This window comes from Gekko japonicus, unplaced genomic scaffold (assembly GCF_001447785.1).
Source record: "Gekko japonicus isolate JY-2015 unplaced genomic scaffold, Gekko_japonicus_V1.1 scaffold549, whole genome shotgun sequence".
Taxonomy (NCBI): domain Eukaryota; kingdom Metazoa; phylum Chordata; class Lepidosauria; order Squamata; family Gekkonidae; genus Gekko; species Gekko japonicus.
In genome coordinates, this window is record NW_015169189.1 from 728,954 (window position 1) to 746,819 (window position 17,866).

A 17,866-nucleotide genomic window follows, 5' to 3' on the forward strand; every position below is an offset into this window, starting at 1 on the left:
GATGGGGCAGAAAGAAAGAATGATGTGGTGGGGGCAGAAAGAGAGAGAAAGAGTGATGAAGTGGGGAGGCAGAAAAAGCGAAAGATGACAGGTCAGAAAGAGAGAGGAAGTCACATGCATGGATGAGAAATAGTGTGAGAAAGGTAGGGGGTGAGGAGAGGAAGCAAAGGTGTGACGAATGAGATAACCATCCCGCAAGACTTGCGGGTCTCCACTTGTGTTTATCTAATTCCCTCTTGAAGTTGTCCATGCTTGTAGCCGCCACCACCTCCTGTGGCAGTGAATTCCATGTATTAATCACTCTTTGGGTGAAGAAGTACTTCCTTCCGTTCTAACCTGACTGTTCAGCAATTTCATTGAGTGCCCATGGATTCTTGTATTGTTAGAAAGGGAGAAAAGTACTTCTTTACTCGCTGTATCCCATGCATAATCTTATAAACTTCCATCGTGTCATCCCTCAGTCGTTGTTTCTCCAAGCATAGAGCCCGAACCGTTTTAACCTTTCTTCATAGGGAAAGTGTTCCAACCGTTTTATCATTCTAGTTGCCCTTTTCTGTACTTTTTCCAATGCTATAATATCCTTTTTGAGGTGTGGTCAGCTTCTTAAAAGAAAAATAACTCTGGGAGCTGCATTCATGGAACTCCAGTTTTACATGTAGTTGTGTTTTGAATTTCCTTTATACGAATGTAACTTTAGCTGCTATGTTATGTCAATTTTTGGGCTCCATTTACTTTTTTGCCTTTCAAACTCTGAAAATTGTTATCTACTTCTTTTCATAGGGAACACCTAATATCTAAAGCAAGTGTAATTGTAAAGTTATACTAAAAGTTATGCCATGACACTATAAAACTGAAAGCATCGCCATTTTAACTGATCAGATTGGGTGCTCTAAGGATGGAGAGCACAGAAACAGTTTTGGTTACTTATTATGCATGCAACTATGGAGAGCCAGTTTGGTGTAGTGGTTAGGAGCGCGGACTCTAATCTGGGAGAACTGGGTTTGATCCCTTATTCCTCCACATGCAGCTGCTGGAGTGACCTTGGGTCAGTCATAAGTTCTTTCAGAGCTGTTTTCTCAAGGGCAGTTCTTGAGAGAGCTCTCTCAGCCCCACCTACCTCTCAGGGTGCCTGTTGTGGAGAGGGAAAGGGATTGTAAGCGGCTCTGAGACTCCTTCGGGTAGTGAAGGGCGGGGTATAAATCCAATCTCCTCTGTTTTCTTCATCAATTCTGATTAAGTCTTGAAAATATGCTGTTGTCCTTAGTGTGAAATATAATTTTGTAGAGATGTCTCATATAATGGCTTGGATCCCTTAGAAGAATTTTTCAGAGAGAAGGAGGTTTCAGTTTTTCTCACCTCCCACTGCAGACCTCCCCCTTTATGCTGTTCCTGAGGGTCCTCTTTCTCCCAGGGTTCATTTTGAACTGCACAGGGATGGGTAAGTGAGAAAGGTGTGCTCCATTGATGAAAATCCTGTCTCGCAGCCAGGGGTCATTGTGTAGAAAAAGAAGTGCAGGAGCTCATTAGCATGACTCATTAGTATAACCTATTTGCATATGCCACACCCCCTGACATCACTGGAAGTGTGTCAGAAGGCAACACCCACCCCTCAGGCTCCACTGGACTGTTTTGGATTTCTAGCTATTGAGGGGGGGGGGGATGTGCAGATCTGTCCTCGCAGAGGAGGGAGAGCTTGTACCTGAATAAAACTTGGTCTTAAAGGTGCCACTGGACTGTTTTGGACCGGGGGGGCTGGGGGGAGCTCTGCAACTTACCTGGCTGCTTCTTGCTTTGACTGAGGGCTGCTGGGAGCAGGGGGGTGGGGCTTGTTGCACGTGCCCACCCCCTGGGCTCTTTACTGCAGGAGCTCCGCTCCTGTGCGCTCCTGCAGGAAATGACCCCTGCTCGCAGCAGAGATTTCCAGTGGATCCAATGTTCCCTCTAATTTTTTCCCCTACTGAGCGGAGCAGTTTGCATCCTGAGTAGAATATAATTGCTATGATCTTAAAATGGGCAGTGCAAGACCCTGCATGGCTCCAGATTGCTGCTGAGCAGGGCTTCCTATGTTAATGAGTGGCTGCTCATGTATACAGCTTAGAGGGAACACTGGATCTAAGCCAAAGTAAAATCTGATAGTTCTATCTTTTAAAACTATTTTTGCCAAATTTGTGTAACATAATCTAGAAGAATTTGAAAATTACATTTGCCAAAAGTTGAGGGGCATTTTAGTGTTCAGCATTTTATGGAGCTCAGTAAATCTTTGGATGTGGTATTTGGGAAAGAGTGGCATGTACTATTCTAAATAGCTGACAGTAGTAAGGTTGATTTTTCACATGTATAGTTTTTGAGAGTTAAGTACAGCTGTAAAATAATAGTACACGTGGAGTTCTGCTATAGTACTATATAGTTTTATTGTTCAACCAGTCATGTGTCTAGTGCTATACAGAAGAGACACCTGTATTGTGCAGTAACATAGCATGTTTGTACTTAACCACGCTTGCTTAATAAACTTCTGTTTGTTTTTTTACAGACAGACTTTAAATTCTGGTAAATGGTGCTGACAGAAGATCTACTGAGAATATATTTTCTTCTAACAGCTGCTGAGGAAAAATACTTTGCGAATGGGATGAATACACAAGCAGTGACTGCCTGCTGCAGCTTGCTGATTCACTTTAACTAGCTGGAGCACTTAGCTAGTGATGTTTCCATTTCTACTTTATCCTATTTGAGATTGCCTGTCTTACCTGGGCAACAAAATTCAAAGTGGAGTACCGTAAACTTGATATGGATAGTAAAAAGAAAGAGAAGGACAAACCGGATGATAGAATGGCAAGGCCTAGTGGGCGGTCGAGTCACAATCCACGAGGCAGCAGCTCTTCAAATTCTGGAGTGCTAATGGTTGGACCTAACTTTAGGGTTGGGAAAAAAATCGGATGTGGCAATTTTGGAGAGCTGCGATTAGGTAAGATTGTTTACCTAAGTTGTGTACATATGAGTTAACACACTATTAAAATGTTTTATAGACTTTTTCATGTATTTCCTTTACCATGATAGCTAGGAAAAATGGTAGCATATTTAAGTCCAATTTTTTATTCCTGTGTATGTTGTTGTTGGTATAATATGAAGTTGAGAGTGCACAGGATACAGGCAGGAATCCACCTGTCAAATGCACAAGGAACTAAAGTACTGTGAAACTTTGACAAATGAATATAGTTGACACTAAATGACTTGGGTTTCTCTATCATTTTCCTCTTAAGTCTTTGATTTGGCAGACATGCTAAAATTGTTATGATTCCCAAGTTATCTACACAAAGTTATAACTTATCATTATTTCTCTAAATATCATGTATATATTTCACTTTTGCTTCAAGAACCTTAGCCTATACATGTGGGGTTATGTTCTTTCATCTTCACAACAGCTATCTTGAGAGGAGACAGAGTGACCTTATTGAAGACATCCCCTTGAGCTTCATAGGTCATCAGAGACTAGCAGTTTAAATAACCATTTGGTCTACTGTACTACACTTTCTAACTCTGTGTATTAGAGGTGTGCATTCAGCTCAACGGAGCCCCCCCCCCCCCCCGAAAAATACCATATTGATATTTTCTGAATTTTTTTTCAGTCAGATAGCTATTTATTTGGCTATCCAAAAATGGCTGACCCGAAAAGTCGCAAAAACATTTGGGACTTTTTAGGACCATCGGGTAGTTGCAGTTAAAGGGCATTTGAAGGGCTCTCAGTCCCCTTAAATGCCTTCTGGGTGAACTCCCCGCTTGGAGAAGGCATTTAAAGGGACCATTAGCCATTTAAGCACCTTCACTCACAGCTTGGAGAAGGCATTTAAACCAATGGAAGATGGGTCACCACCTTCTGGGGCCCACAGAATTCGATCCCCTGGTCCAATCTTTTTGAAACTTGGAGGGGGGGCGTTGAGGAGAGTCTCCAGCAGCTATGCTGCCTGTGCCTCAAAACAAAACAGCCCCCATAGAGCACCAGATACCCCCAACTCGATTCTTCATTATACCCTATGGGGACCATTGATTATAATGGCCCCATAGGGTATAATGGAGCAAAAAAAATTCAGCAATCCCAAATATTTAATTATTTAATTATTTAATTCAATTTACTAGGCCACCCTTCCCTAGAATAGGGTTCAGGGTGGCTTACAACAGAATAAATATACAATCTCAATTTAAAACTAGATTAAAATAAAAATTTACTGGTACATAAAACAACATCTTTGTGATAGCAGAAACCAGCCCATATAAGATGGCGGAAAGAATTCCAACTCCACAGCCTCCCTAGGGGAGGGGTTATGGGGGATGGGGATTTATGTAAGAGTGCCAAATGATGTCCCGACACTGTCCTCAACCGAAGACCTGGCAGAACATCTTTGCCTTACATGCCCTGCTGAAAGGTAACAATTCCCACAGGGCATGGATGTCTTCTGGCAGAGTGTTCCACCAGGCAGGTTGAGGACAGCTGGACTTCTCTCGGGCCAGGGACCATCAGGAGGTTCTTACTTCCTGAGCATAGTGCTCTTCCCACGGCATACTAGGAGAGGCGGCCTGGAAGATATGAAGGTCCCTGACTGCTAAGGGCCTTAAAGGTCAAAACCAGAACCTTGAACCTAATCTGGTGCTCCACTGGAAGCCAATGCAGCTTGTGTAGCACTGGTTAAATATGTGCTGTCCGGGGGGTCCCAGTAAGGACCCGAGCAACTGCATTTTGGATCAGTTGGAGCTCCTGGGTCAGGTGCAAGGGCAGACCCACATATAGTGAATTACAGTAGTCTAACCTGGAGGTGACTGTTGCATGGATTACTGTGGCTAGGTTGGGGCGAGACAGGTAGGGAGCCAGTTGCCTAACCTGGCAAAGTTGGAAGGACGCCTGGCTGGCGACCTTCACAGCCTGAGCTTCTGTAGATAGGGAAGAATCTAAGGTCACGCCCAGCCTCCTGACAGTATGTGCCAGTGACAGAGGCACACCCTCAAGAGTCAGGAGCTGGCAACCCAAACAAGGCTCTCCCCCACTTAGCCACAGAACCTCTGTCTTTTCTGGATTCCATTTCAGTCGACTCCGCTTTAGCCATCTCACCACCACCTCCAAACCCTCAGCTAAATTCCTGGGAACGATGTCTGACCAGGCATCCATCAGCAGAAATAGCTGGGTATCATCAGCATATTGATGGTACCCCAGCATGAAACTCCGCACTAGCTGGGCAAGGGGGCCCATACATGTTAAACAACGAGAGAAGTGCCCCTTGGAGCACCCCACATTCCAGCAGGTGCCTTGAGGACACTGTCCCTCCCAGCGCCACCTTCTGTCCCCGACTGTATAGAAATGAGGTAAGCCATTGCAAGGCTATCCCACGAATTCCAGCGTCAGTGAGTCAGAAGGTCGTGGTCGACTATGTCAAATGCTGCTGTAAGATCAAGTAATATCAGCAGCGCTGACCCGCCTCGATTCAGCGGTCTCTGGAGATCGTCTGTGAGGGCAACCAATGCCATCTCCATCCCATGGAGCAGAAGCCTGATTAAAATGGGTCCAGCACCAATGTACCACCTAGAAATTTCTGGCGCTGCTCGGCTGCCGCTCATTCAATTACCTTATCCGGAAACAAGAGATTCGAGACTGTGCAGTAATTGGTCAGATCCGTAGGATCTAAGTTTGGTTTTTTTCAAGAGTGGATAAACCATGACCTCCTTCAGCCTCCCTGGAAAATTCCCAGAGCTCAGGAGCAAGTTGATAATATATTCGAGGGGGCCTCATAGCCCCTTCCTGCTAGCCTTCACTAGCTTTGAGGGGCACAGAGCAAAGAGGCAAGTGGTTCGGCTAACAGTGCCCAGGATTCTGTCGACATTGGCCTGGGAGAGCTGACTGAAGGTGTCAAACTGAATCCATAGATGGCCAAGGGGCCTCCAGTTCACTTACTGTATCAATATTGGCTGGAAGGTTGCGGTGGAGCAATGAGATTTTTTCTGAAAAAGCTTGCAAATGGCTCACAGCTTAGGGTTAAATTACTATTACTTTGGGTCCTCTCAGATAAGGGCGTAAGAGACCTAATTACCCTAAAGAAGAAGAGAAGAGATTGGATTTATACCCCGCCCTTCACTACCCGAAGGAGTCTCAGAGCGGCTTACAAACTCCTTTCCGTTCCCCTCTCCACAAGAGACACCCTGTGAGGTAGGTGGGGCTGAGAGAGCTCTGACAGAAACTACTCTTTTTCAAGTACAGCTCTTATCAGAACTATGGCTTGTCCAAGGTCATCAAGCAGGTGCAAGTGGAGGAGTGGGGAATCAAACCCGGTTCTCCCAGATTAGAGTCCATGCACTTAACCACTACACCAAACAATTGTGCTGGGTGAGAGCTAGCAGATGCAGTGAAGGATGTGTAGACAAGGCGGTTTTCACTGCCATCTCAGGATTTCATAAACATCCTATAATATGCTCTCATAGCTTCATCGCGAACTCACCACCAATTTCGCTCCAGTCATCTAAGCTCCTGTTCCATTACCCTGAATTCCATAGTGTACCAGAGGGATTTTTTTATGCCCCCCCGAAGGGGATTTTTTATTTGCATTTTCTATAAACTACAAAAACTACAACTAAAAGTTGGAAGGGGGAGGGATACTAGAACCCTAAAACTATAACTATGGGAAATGGGAAGAGGCTGCTCCTTTCTCCAATTCCGATAATTCTGGTGATGTGGAAGTAGTGCTTTTTGAATCCTCTGAGTAGGATTCTTCTTCTTCTTCCTCCTGGTCTGGTTTTGAGTTCTTTTCTTTCTTCTTATATTTTGTGTTGAACATTTGATCCATAAATTTTCCCGCTTTTGGAACAGAGTCAATTTTGTATTTTTTATACCGATAATTGAAGCTCAGTTCAATATGGTACTTCCTTTTTTTGCAGAGTGAGAGTAAGCATCCTGTATAGTTTCCTCCGTTTTCTGACTTCAAAGGAGATGTCTTTTAGTATTTTTATCTCTTCATTTTTACTTTTTAAGGGTTTTCCCATTGTAGATTTTAACACCAGTTCTCTGGTAGATCGTTTTGTGAATTTTAAATAGGTTTCCCCTGGGAGTATTTTTCTTTATAAAATCCTGGTAAGTCCTGTAGGCCACATCCATCTCTTTCAGTAGGTATTCTTGTTTGTAATCCATTAATGAGACCAAAGCTCTTTTAAATCCTCATTCTTTTCTTCAGGGATCCCATGGAAATGTAGAACATACGTGGATATTTCCAGCTGGAGCTGTATTAGTTGTGTTTTATCGGAGGATCTTTCCTTTTCTGCTTCATCTACTCTTTTGTTGATACTCTTAGTTTTTCCAAAAAATTTTCAGCGTTTTCTCGGTTACTGAAGTTCTTTTATCCATTTGATTCAGTTGTTTTTGAACACCGTCCAGTTTGGCGTTGAGGTTAGTCATCTGTTCCATTAGCGGGCGTAGTGCATTTGCTAACAGTGAAGAAAAGTCTGTAGTTACTTCCTAGTTCTGAGAGGGAGTCGTTGGTATGTTATTTCTGGTTACCAGTTTTTTCTCTGGCGCCCTCCGTCCTCTCCCAGCTATAAACGAACTAAGCTTTCCAAAACAAGACAAAAGTTATACGATTTAAATCCGCTTTATATATATTGACAGTTTTTGCGTTCGCTTAACTTCTTATGCGCTTATTTTAGCTCTAAGTCTTTTTATTTTCGATTTAAAACCAATTTCGATTAGATCTCTAATACCAACATGGGACGTCACGTCTTATCCTCGACTTCGCAGTAAGGGCCTGCCAGCACCCTCCTCCAGGTAGGATACTGCTCGCTAATCTCCCATGGGTGTGAAGCACAGAGACCACGTCGAAGATAAACAGGTTGCTCTCAAACGTCACAGAGACTCTGGCACTACTGGACAAACTGAGCCTACGAGTCAATCACCAAAAATCTCACTTGTCTCCTGCCCAGCGAGTACATCGGCGCAATACTGGATTCACAGACATGCATGGCTTAACTGCCCCAAGACAGGGCAGCAGATATCATTTCCCTAGCCACAGTAGTCCATACCCAACCCTGCGTCACTGCCTTCCAAATCCAGAGGCTATCAGGCCTGATGGCTGCAACTACGTCTGTTCTTGTCTTCGCTAGGCTCAAAATGTGTCCGTTACAACACTGGTTCATCCACAACTACAACCAGTCGAAAAACGCACACACTGTTGTCCTATCCCCTCTTCCCAGCATACAGGACTCTTTACTTTGGTGGACAATCCCTTCAAATATCCTTCAGGGAGCACCATTCCACCCTCCGTCACCCAAAGTCACCATTACAATGGATGCTTCCCTGACGGGATGGGGTGCACACTCCATGGGCCTCTCTGTTGGGGACAAGTGGAACACGCAGATGAGGAAGCAACACATAAACATCCTAGAACTGCTGGCTATACAACACGCTGTCACCAGTTTTCTCCCTTTAATCAAGGGAAAATGTGTCACGGTCCTCACAGACAACACCACAGCGCTATCCTACGTCAACAGACAGGGAGGCATGGTTTCCCTACGCCTATGCAACCTTGCAATCCAGTTGTGGGAGCTTTGCATCGCCAACAACATATTCCTTGTGGCCACTCACATTCCAGGACGCATGAACGTGCAGGCAGACCATCTAAGTCGAGCGGGACTCAGCCTTCACGAGTGGGGGATGAACCCAACATACCTCCTTCCACTCTTCCACAAGTGGGGAGCTCTCCAAGTCGATGTCTTTGCAAGCAGAAACAACAAAAAGTGTCCTCTGTTCTGCAGTCGAGGAGGCAAGGATCCACAATCTCTGGGAGACGGTCTCCTTTACCCTTGGTCATCAGGACTTCTCTACATGTTCCCCCCCTTACCTCTGCTTCTGAGAGTGGTCCGCGAAATTCTCAAAGACAGTGCGGACTGTATCTTAATAACACCATGGTGGCCGAGACAACCTTGGTTTTCAACAGTCCTCGAATTATCTCGGGGGATATACCATCGATTCCCTCCAGCTCAGGACCTCCTCCTTCTCTCAGACTTCCCCGTCCTACATCACGACATACCACAGTTGAAACTGACAGCCAGTGTTCCCTCTAAGCTGAGTTGTTGTGAGCTAGCTCACAGTTTTTTAGCCTCCGGCTCACACATTTTTGTCTTCTCTCAGGAAGGAGGGCTCCAGAGCAAACTAATTTATGCAGTGGCCAAATCGCTGGCTCACAACTTCAATGCCAGTAGCTCACAAAGTGGAATTTTTGTCACAAGACTTCACGGCTTAGAGGGAACATTGCTGACAGCATGGCAGATAACATCATCGGCTTCTCCTCCCACGTAGTGAACGTCCTCTTGAATTTCAGGAAGCCTACTACGTGGAGGTCTTACGATTATAAATGGCGAAGGTTCTGTTCTTCCCTTGGTGATGATGCCCCTCGAGCCTCCTCAGTAGGTCTCAAAAGAGTTTTTCTGATTCCTCCTCTCCTTAGCTGACTCGGGACTTTCCCATTCGTCGTTAAGAGTTTATTTGGCCGCTCTCTCGGCCTACCATGTTCCAGTTGACGGATGCACTTTGTTTTCTCATCCGATTTCCAAACAGTTTTTAAAAGGTTTGTTACACCTCTACCCTCCTGTCAAAACTCCAGTCGCTCCCTGGGACCTTCCTCTAGTTCTATGTCAGCTCATGAGGAAGCCCTTTGAGCCGCTTGCAACATGCGACCTCAAACTCCTCGCATGGAAAACTGCCTTTTTAATTGCCATTACCTTGGCTAGGCGAGTTGGAGAAATCTTGGCTTTCTGGCACGATACACCTTTCCTGTCCTTTCTCCCAGATGGAGTCTGCCTCGTTCTGGACATCTCTTTCCTCCCGTAGGTGGTGTCAGAGTTCCACCTGCAGGCGGAGGTCTTCCTCCCTGACTTCTTCCCAAACCCAACATCAGTGGAGGACAGATTATTACACACCTTGGACGTAAAGCGGGCTCTCCTGTCCTACCTCAGTAGAACACATGCATCACGGCCCAGCGCCTGTCAAAGTGGATTGTAGGTCTATGTTACCTACTCGCCAGACAGCCATTACCTGGCCCTATCAGGGCTCACTCTACCAGGGCTGTCGTGACTTCCACTGCCTTCCTCCAGGGAGTACCACTGCCGGACATTTGCAAAACTGCTACCTGGGCCACGCCTAACACCTTCATCAGGAACTATGCCCTAGACGTCCGTACCAACACCAGTACCAACATGGGACATCACATTCTGTCTTCAGCTACGCAGTAAAACCTGCCATAACCCTCCTCCCGGTAGGATACTGCTCGCTAATCTCCCATGGGTGTGAAGCACAGAGACCACATCGAAGATAAGCAGGTTGCTTACCAGTAACTGGTGATCTTCGAGTGGTCATTTGTGCATTCACACGACCCGCCTTCCTTCCCCGCTGGTGTCAGCTTCTACATTTTTGAATAGGGGTTGATTTGCGGCGGTTTGTAGGAACTAGCAGGATGTCCGTGCCCACCCCTCTGGGCATGCGTGGTGGGATTCCTGTGCATGCCTGAGGGACTGGGCGCGAAAATCCGTTAAAAGAGTACAGCACCGATCGATCCAGCGCGTGCACACTAGATCCCATGGGTGTGAATGCACAGACGACCACTCGAAGATCACCAGTTACTGGTAAGCAACGTGCTTTTCCCCAGTAGGAAAAGTAGTCTTTCTCTGCAATGGGGACCAAAGCAACTTACACCATTCTTCTCTCCTGCTTTTGACTTGCACAACAACCATGTGAGGTAGTTTAGGCTGAAAGTCTTTGACCAGTCCAAAATCACCGACTCAGCTTCTACAGCAAGAACCTGGATCTAGCAGACCCTGCTCTGAAGCACTGACCACCACGCCTAGGGCAACCAATCTCCAGGTGGAGCCTGAGGATCATCAGGTATCACAACTGAACTCCAGGCAACAGATTCCCCCCCCCCGGGAGTACTTGGAGGTGGGCTGTATGGCATTCTGTTCAGCTGAGGCCTCTCCCTTCCCCAAACCCTGGCTTCCATAGACTCTTCCACAAGATCTCCAGGAATCTCCCTACCTGGAGCTGGCAACCCTAGACTCGGTACTGGCCACAATGAGTTCCTCACAAAGGCCTGCAAAGGGTTTCCTTCCTTTGTCTGAACTGAGCTTGGTTGCCTACTGTGGCGAAACGGGCTCCAGTTTACTACTCAGCTGTTTGCTTCCCACCCTTGTCCTGTGTGTGTATCTCACTCCTTAAATTGGCTGCCACGACTCACTGAATCGTCACTGCTTTTTTAGAGGGATTGTGAGACCCCTCTGGCCGAATCTCCTTATTTGGAGATGGAATTCCCAATCTTTGGGGGATCCCTGGAAAGTTGGGAACCTAAGGGTCTGGCCTTTCCTTGCCTCCTTGGGCTACCACCTCCCTTTGTTATTGTGCAGAGCGGGGGAGACTATGTGGTCAGAGTACAACATAGATCATTAGCCCAAATAAAAGAATTTATCTAACTTATTTACACAGTTATGGGGCACGCAAACTCACTGTAGGAGTGTATGAACCAACTGTATGAACCAGCACAGCATAAACTCACAGGGGTTAAACGCCATCCTCTGTAGGAAGAAGACAGCCTCCTCCCTGGATGGGCTGCAGTCTATGTTGATGCCGCCCTGTGCATTGGGACAGTCTGTGTTTTCCCGCCCTTTTATGCCTTGGGGCAGCTGGGAATTGTAATCCAGCAGATGAGGAAGCCCCATTCAACCAGTGAGTGACAGGCCCCTCTCTGGAACTACAGCTCAATTAAACCTTATGGCGGCACATTTTAAACAAACAACCACAGACAGCAGCCCAGCAGCCATCTTACAAACACATTTCATTACACCTACCAAAAGCCACTGAGGGAAAAGTTAAGTCCCACACAGGAGGCAAGCAGGAGAAGCGTCTTCGTCAAAGTGACAAAGCCATTTGCCAGGAATTCTGACAGGGCAGAGTGGCTGAAGGGGGAGTGGGCGGGGAAGAGGAGCAGACCCACCCCCGGCCGATGGCATGTGAGTAGTCCTGAGTGGCAGCTGACGGGCCAATGGCTGAGCTACCTCATAGGAGGGAAGCCACCCCAACTCAGCTTTATATATAAGGATACCATATGAACACAGGTGCTGCCCATGTTCTATGGGAGAAGTGGAATCGATGCTCCACATGTTCTTTCTCTGTCCTTTTCATCAGGTTTATAGGGATAAGCTTATTGCCCTCCTCTTGGATAGACCAGCACTTGATGCAGATAGTGCTGATCTAGAGAGACTTTTAATAGAGGAAAATCAACAGATCTCCAAATAGCAAAATCCTGCTTGCAACTGGTAAAATTTCACAATAAGTAGATCAAGTAGAACCCTCATTTACCTTTGCATGACTCATAAGTAGTTTAGTTTTAAACACCTTATAATTATTTTGATATAATGGACTGTTAAACTGATTTTAAGGTTATATGCTTATTTTTAGAGCTGAAAGATAATTTGTATTTAATGAACCTGTAATATTTTTATAAATGGTCTTTGACTGCAAATAAACATCATTCATTCATTCATACTGCTAGATCTATTATGACTGTATAAAACTGTTTCTGTCTGAATCATTCTTTAATTTGTTTACTGCAAAATGGATGTTCTGTTTTCAACTTTTATTTTTAGCTTTTTCTTAGATAGCAAAAATTAAGATACATGTGCTAAAGTACTGTATTGAATGCAGCAGTTCTCTTTCTCTAATCTTGGGTATATTCACAGTTTTGCTTGTTGAAAACTAAGGCATTTATAGTCAAATTACATAAATATGCCAAATAGTACCGTTGGTGTAGTGGTTAAGTGTGCAGACTCTAATCTGGGAGAACCGGGTTTGATTCCCCACTCCTCCACTTGCAGCTGCTGGATGACCCTGGGCAAGCCATAGTTCTGTCAGAGCTGTTCTCTCAAGGACAGTTCTGGAAAGAGCTCTGAGACAACCCCTTATCTGGGGAGGCCTGGTTTCACTTTAAAAGTGTTATTTTTATTTTGTTCAACTGGGTAGGTTAGGCTGCCGCCAGGAAATTTTAGGCTTTCCAAACCTTTATACTTTTTTTTGGCTATCACTGGATAGGTAGGTCGAGTTTTTAAGTCTCGTGAGGGACTATGTGTTTCCTGAGGAATTATTTCTTTCAGAGCTGGCAGACTTAAATAAAAGAAGATTTATTGAAACAGTTCATAAATAAAAGGGTATAACAATGTAACCGGTAATGTGAATATTTTCAACCATTGCTTAGTGTCTCACACAAGATCAGCTCCCTTTCTGTCAGGGATTTTTCAGGTAACTTTGTAACTTTAACTCAAGGTCTTATAAATTCACTGTTAATATCCAGTTTAACAGGACATACAGCCTTTCTTATATTTTGTCTTCAATTAAGCTTTCATTTACTTTTTCTTATTCTCTCTAACCTCCTTCATACACAGAACTAACTGAACTTTTCTCTGCTTCTCTCACAGACCTCAGAAAGAACTAACTAACAGTTCCACTATCTTCATCAACTGTCTAAACTGTAACTGTCACTCTTGACAGACATACATTTTCATCCACTCAGAAACCCTTCCAAAACCCCTCCCCCTTTCTGCCAGTCACCAACCACACACACTTGCTTGTTTCAACCACTCTAGACTATCTCTCAGCCATGCCACCAAACTTTTAAAGCGACACACACACATATATAACAAGGAATTATTACAAGCTCTCTCAGCCCCACCTACTTCACAGGGTGTCTGTTGTGGGGAGGAGAAGGAAAAGGAGATTGTAAGCTGCTCTGAGACTCCGAGTGAAGGGCGGGGTATAAATCCAATCTCCTCCTATTCCTCCTCCTCCTTCTTCCTAACTATGTTCTTAATGATGCATTCTGCATTGTTAAAGTAATGTGTTCAGCGCTGATAAGTAAGTACCACATGTATTTCCAGTCCCCCATCCATTTTCTAGAAAACAAACTCTCTTCCGCCAGCATAAAATGTTCAGGAAATTCTACATATTTAGTCACAAGCTTGTGTCCAAATCTGTCTCCGTTGTATGCATCTTATCTGCTGTGAATCCCATATTGTGCAGCAACTTAAATCTCCATCTGCTCCAGTATCACAGATTTGACTTCCCCTTGAAAATTCAGGTCCTGAGCTGCCCTGACATTTGGAATTTGCCTGAGCATTTGGATCTGTACTCAGATCAGTAGCTGTAAGACTCTGCCCTCTCCCTTTGCCTCTTTAATCCTTTGAACTTCATCATATTAAAGATCTCGGTGCTTGCATGAGGAACCCTTGTCACATTGTCAAATGATACTGTGGCACTGTCCCCTTTCCATGTCACACTTAATAGTGCAAAGACAAGAATAATAAAGTTTCTACCACCCCAACTAAGTGGAAGACCTATCTGGCAGGTTGGAAAGCAAATTTCATGGGATGAATTGGCTAGGAGCAGCAGATGGTAGATTTCAAATACAGCATAATCTGGTTACAACTTCATATACAAAGTACCTTGCCGCCTCTCCTATAAGGAATGGTTCTGGTCTTCAGACAGTGTTATTGTCAAGTAGAGAGAAAAATTTCTGGAAATGTTGTCATGGGGGAAGAGCTACGGTTGCCAGCCCCCAGGTCTGGATGGGGTTTCCCCTGCTTTTGGGGGGGACGTCCCCCCCAAGAGCAACCACCCGAGGCCACCCCTCTCCCTCCCCTTGTGTGAGATTTAATGGGCTTCAGCTGATCAGCAGGGAACACATAGCCCAGTGATCAGCTGGAGGGCACTTTAAATCTTTCGTGGTGAGGGAGAGGCACTGTCACCAGCTGCATGCTCTGCTTGCAAAAAGGGTCCTTAAAGGGTTTTTCTGCGAGTGAGCTGGGAGCTGCGGTGCACAGGGCTGATTTCCCAGCAGTAAATCACTGCTTGGGATTCAGGTGTCCCATCCTAGTATTTGAGAGAGCTACAGACTGCTGCACGCTATGCTGCCACCAACACATGTATTTTCAGATTTTGCTATCTGAGGGGTAGGGGGGGAAATGAAGGTAAAAAAAAATTTCTAAAGTAAACCAAAGTGTATTATTTGTACATAAACACTCAGTTTCTAGCAGCTTGTTTGGATATTAAGCTAAGCTAAACTAAATTTAAGAATAAGTTTAAGTATGGGAATACATTCTTAAACAGATTCTGGTGGATAACTGGGAAGCAGCAGAACAAAGTTTGAGTCCAGTGGCTCCTTTAAGACCAACAAAATTTTGGCTTATACGTTGAATAAAATTTTGTTTGTCTTAAAGGTGCCACTAGATTCAAACTTTGTTCTGCTGCTTCACGGTTACCCACGGTTATCGGCAGGGAACACATGGCCCAGTGATCAGCTGGAGGACACGTTTAAGAACGTATTCTCATTAAACACATTAAACCGTATTTCGTAGGTAGGGATTTTTTTTTGGTACTCACCCAGATTTCCCCATGTTTACATCTGATTTTTTTAAGTCCTTGGGGAAAATGGGGGGGGGAAACCTGATCTCCCCCCCCCACCGGTTTTTACCCAGGCTTTCACATCTGTACTGATTATTGGGGTTGTTCCCACTTCAGGTCAGTTATGTAGGAAACACTGTCTGAGCAGAGTGAAATCCCCTGTAAATCAAGAACAGTATTATCATCAGGGAGGAATTGGTTCAGCTTCCAAAACCTGGGCCTCAAGGATTGAAGCCTCAGTCACCAGACTGTCTCTTCAGTAATAGGCTTAATTTCTTCTGTCACTCACAAGATATCAAAGTTCTCCTCCATATTCATCACAACGGGTACAGAAGGTAGCTGGAACTTCTCATTCCTTCTCCTTTGACTCGACTCTTCTTTTGAATATGGCCAAGCTAAGACTAGATAGATGACGTAATTCTGGTAGTCCCTCCTCTGGTCATGTAGGTCATGGGTCTCAGAACTAGTGAATCTTTCCATACAACCACTTTGGATAATCCCACCATAGCAACAAACTGACTTAAAGGGCGGTGTGTGTGGGGGGGAATCTTATATCTAGACTCAGTGCGACTGTACTTGTACTTGTGAAGGCTGATTGGGACAGCATAAGCTCTTTGATATACTCACCTTGGTGGTAGAAGTGATGCCAGAAGAACCTCTACTACAGGGATTTACAAACCCATCTGGAAAAGCTTTCATAGGGTGATGCAGGTGCAATAAGTGAAGCACAGCCACTGTAGGCTTAGGCATAGTACTGGATTTCCTTCTATCAGGCATGAATCAGACTGTGCTCTAGGGCCCAAAACTGGTGATTGCTTTTTCCACATTCCTAGGAAGAAAAGGAAAGGTGGTCATTCTACTCCCACCCATCCATTCAGAATTAGCTCCAACTCCTTAAACAGTCATAACTCCAAAATTCCCTGAGCCTTCTAGACTGCATGACCAGTCAGCAAGCAAGGAAAAAGCTAATCTACATCCCTGTTCTCTGCAGTCCATGAGAACTAAAAAGTTTTCTCCTGACTTCACTGAAAGGCCAAATTAGATCAGTTTTGCTAAATCCTATTTAGGTACATAAAATGTGTTTTTAAAAGTAAATGTTTAACTTAGCCAAATCTTACTATTTAAATAGTATGTGGGAATAAACTTCACTGAAAAAATTGGATGTTTCTGAGTAAATGATGTCTGATATATGGGTCAGTCCAGTCAAGTCCCCCCCCCCCCCCTTTCGTTTTTTTTTTTTTTGTTTTTATTGTAATACAATTGTAACAGTCAACTGAATTCTGGTGTCAGTCTTCCCATCTGAGTTAGGCCTTTAGAGCCAAACCCTGTGAGGGGTATCTCCTTTTCTCCTTGTCATGTCCTTTGTTGTCTTCTCACTGCCCCCTCTTCTATGCCCCACAGCCCTTGCCAGGTATACTAGCTCCTGGGCGGTGGGGAGGAACAACCTAGGTAGGTACATTTTCCCTGTATCTGCTTCTGCTTTGTTCCCCCCCCCCAGTTAATTCTTTATTTTCTAACACTCAAACAGACAAAACATATAAACAAACAAAATGGCGATAAAAACATACCATAAAAAGAGTGAGTATAAGTTGACTGCTTCATCCTTATAACATAAATGGATTGTATATAGTATTTTCTGCTAGACTGTTCCAATCATTTTTCATTGTAATTTTCAATAACCCAAGACAAAATAAGCATTTAATAATACTGCCTCATATGTCATTCTTTCTTTTTATAATTTATTTGTTTATTTTCCTGTACCCTGATTTTCAACCCAATTATAAAATCTTGACCACATTCTTTCGAATTGCACCTCTGTCTTATCTTTTAAGTAGAAAGTAAGCTTGTCAACTTCAGCCACTTCCAATATTTTACCAATAGTTTCAGATCGAGCTGGTAACTCTGTCTTCCTCCAATACTTAGCAAACAAAATTCTTGCTGAAATAATAATGTGTAATATTCAATTTAAATCATTTTTGTTGACATTCTTTGGGCAAAATAGTTAACAGAAACAATTCTGGAGTAAAGGGGATGGAGATTCCTAAGCTTTTTTGAATTATTTCATGCACTCCTGTCCAATACGTTTTAGCTTTCAAGCATTTCCACCACATATGGTAAAAGGATCCTGTTATTTTCTGATACTTCCAGCAAAGGTTAGAACAACTAGAGTCCATTTTTGAAAGCAGGTCAGGTATAATATACCACCTGTGGAACATTTTATAGATATTTTCTTTATAAGAAATTGCTCTAGTCATTTTTAAGCTCTTTTCCCAGATCTGGGACCATTGTTTTGAGCCTATGTTTTGAGCCCATTTTATCATCCCATTTTTCACCACTTCGTCATGCATTTTGTCCTCTAGCAGCAACGCATACATTTTTTTATAAATTTCTGATTTGTATACA

At 44.2% G+C, this 17,866-nt stretch overlaps 1 protein-coding gene across 3 annotated transcripts in view; it reads left to right on the forward strand.

Moving 5' to 3' along the window:
- The first annotated feature begins 2,566 nt into the window (after positions 1-2,566).
- Positions 2,567-17,866, forward strand: part of CSNK1G3 (casein kinase 1, gamma 3) — an 81,227-nt gene continuing 65,927 nt past the window's right edge. For all 3 annotated transcript variants that reach the window (XM_015416216.1, XM_015416218.1, XM_015416217.1), the window contains exon 1: positions 2,567-2,962. In XM_015416216.1, coding sequence (XP_015271702.1) covers positions 2,785-2,962 — 178 coding nt within the window. In that variant the 5' untranslated portion in view covers positions 2,567-2,784. The remainder of the gene's footprint in view (positions 2,963-17,866) is intronic.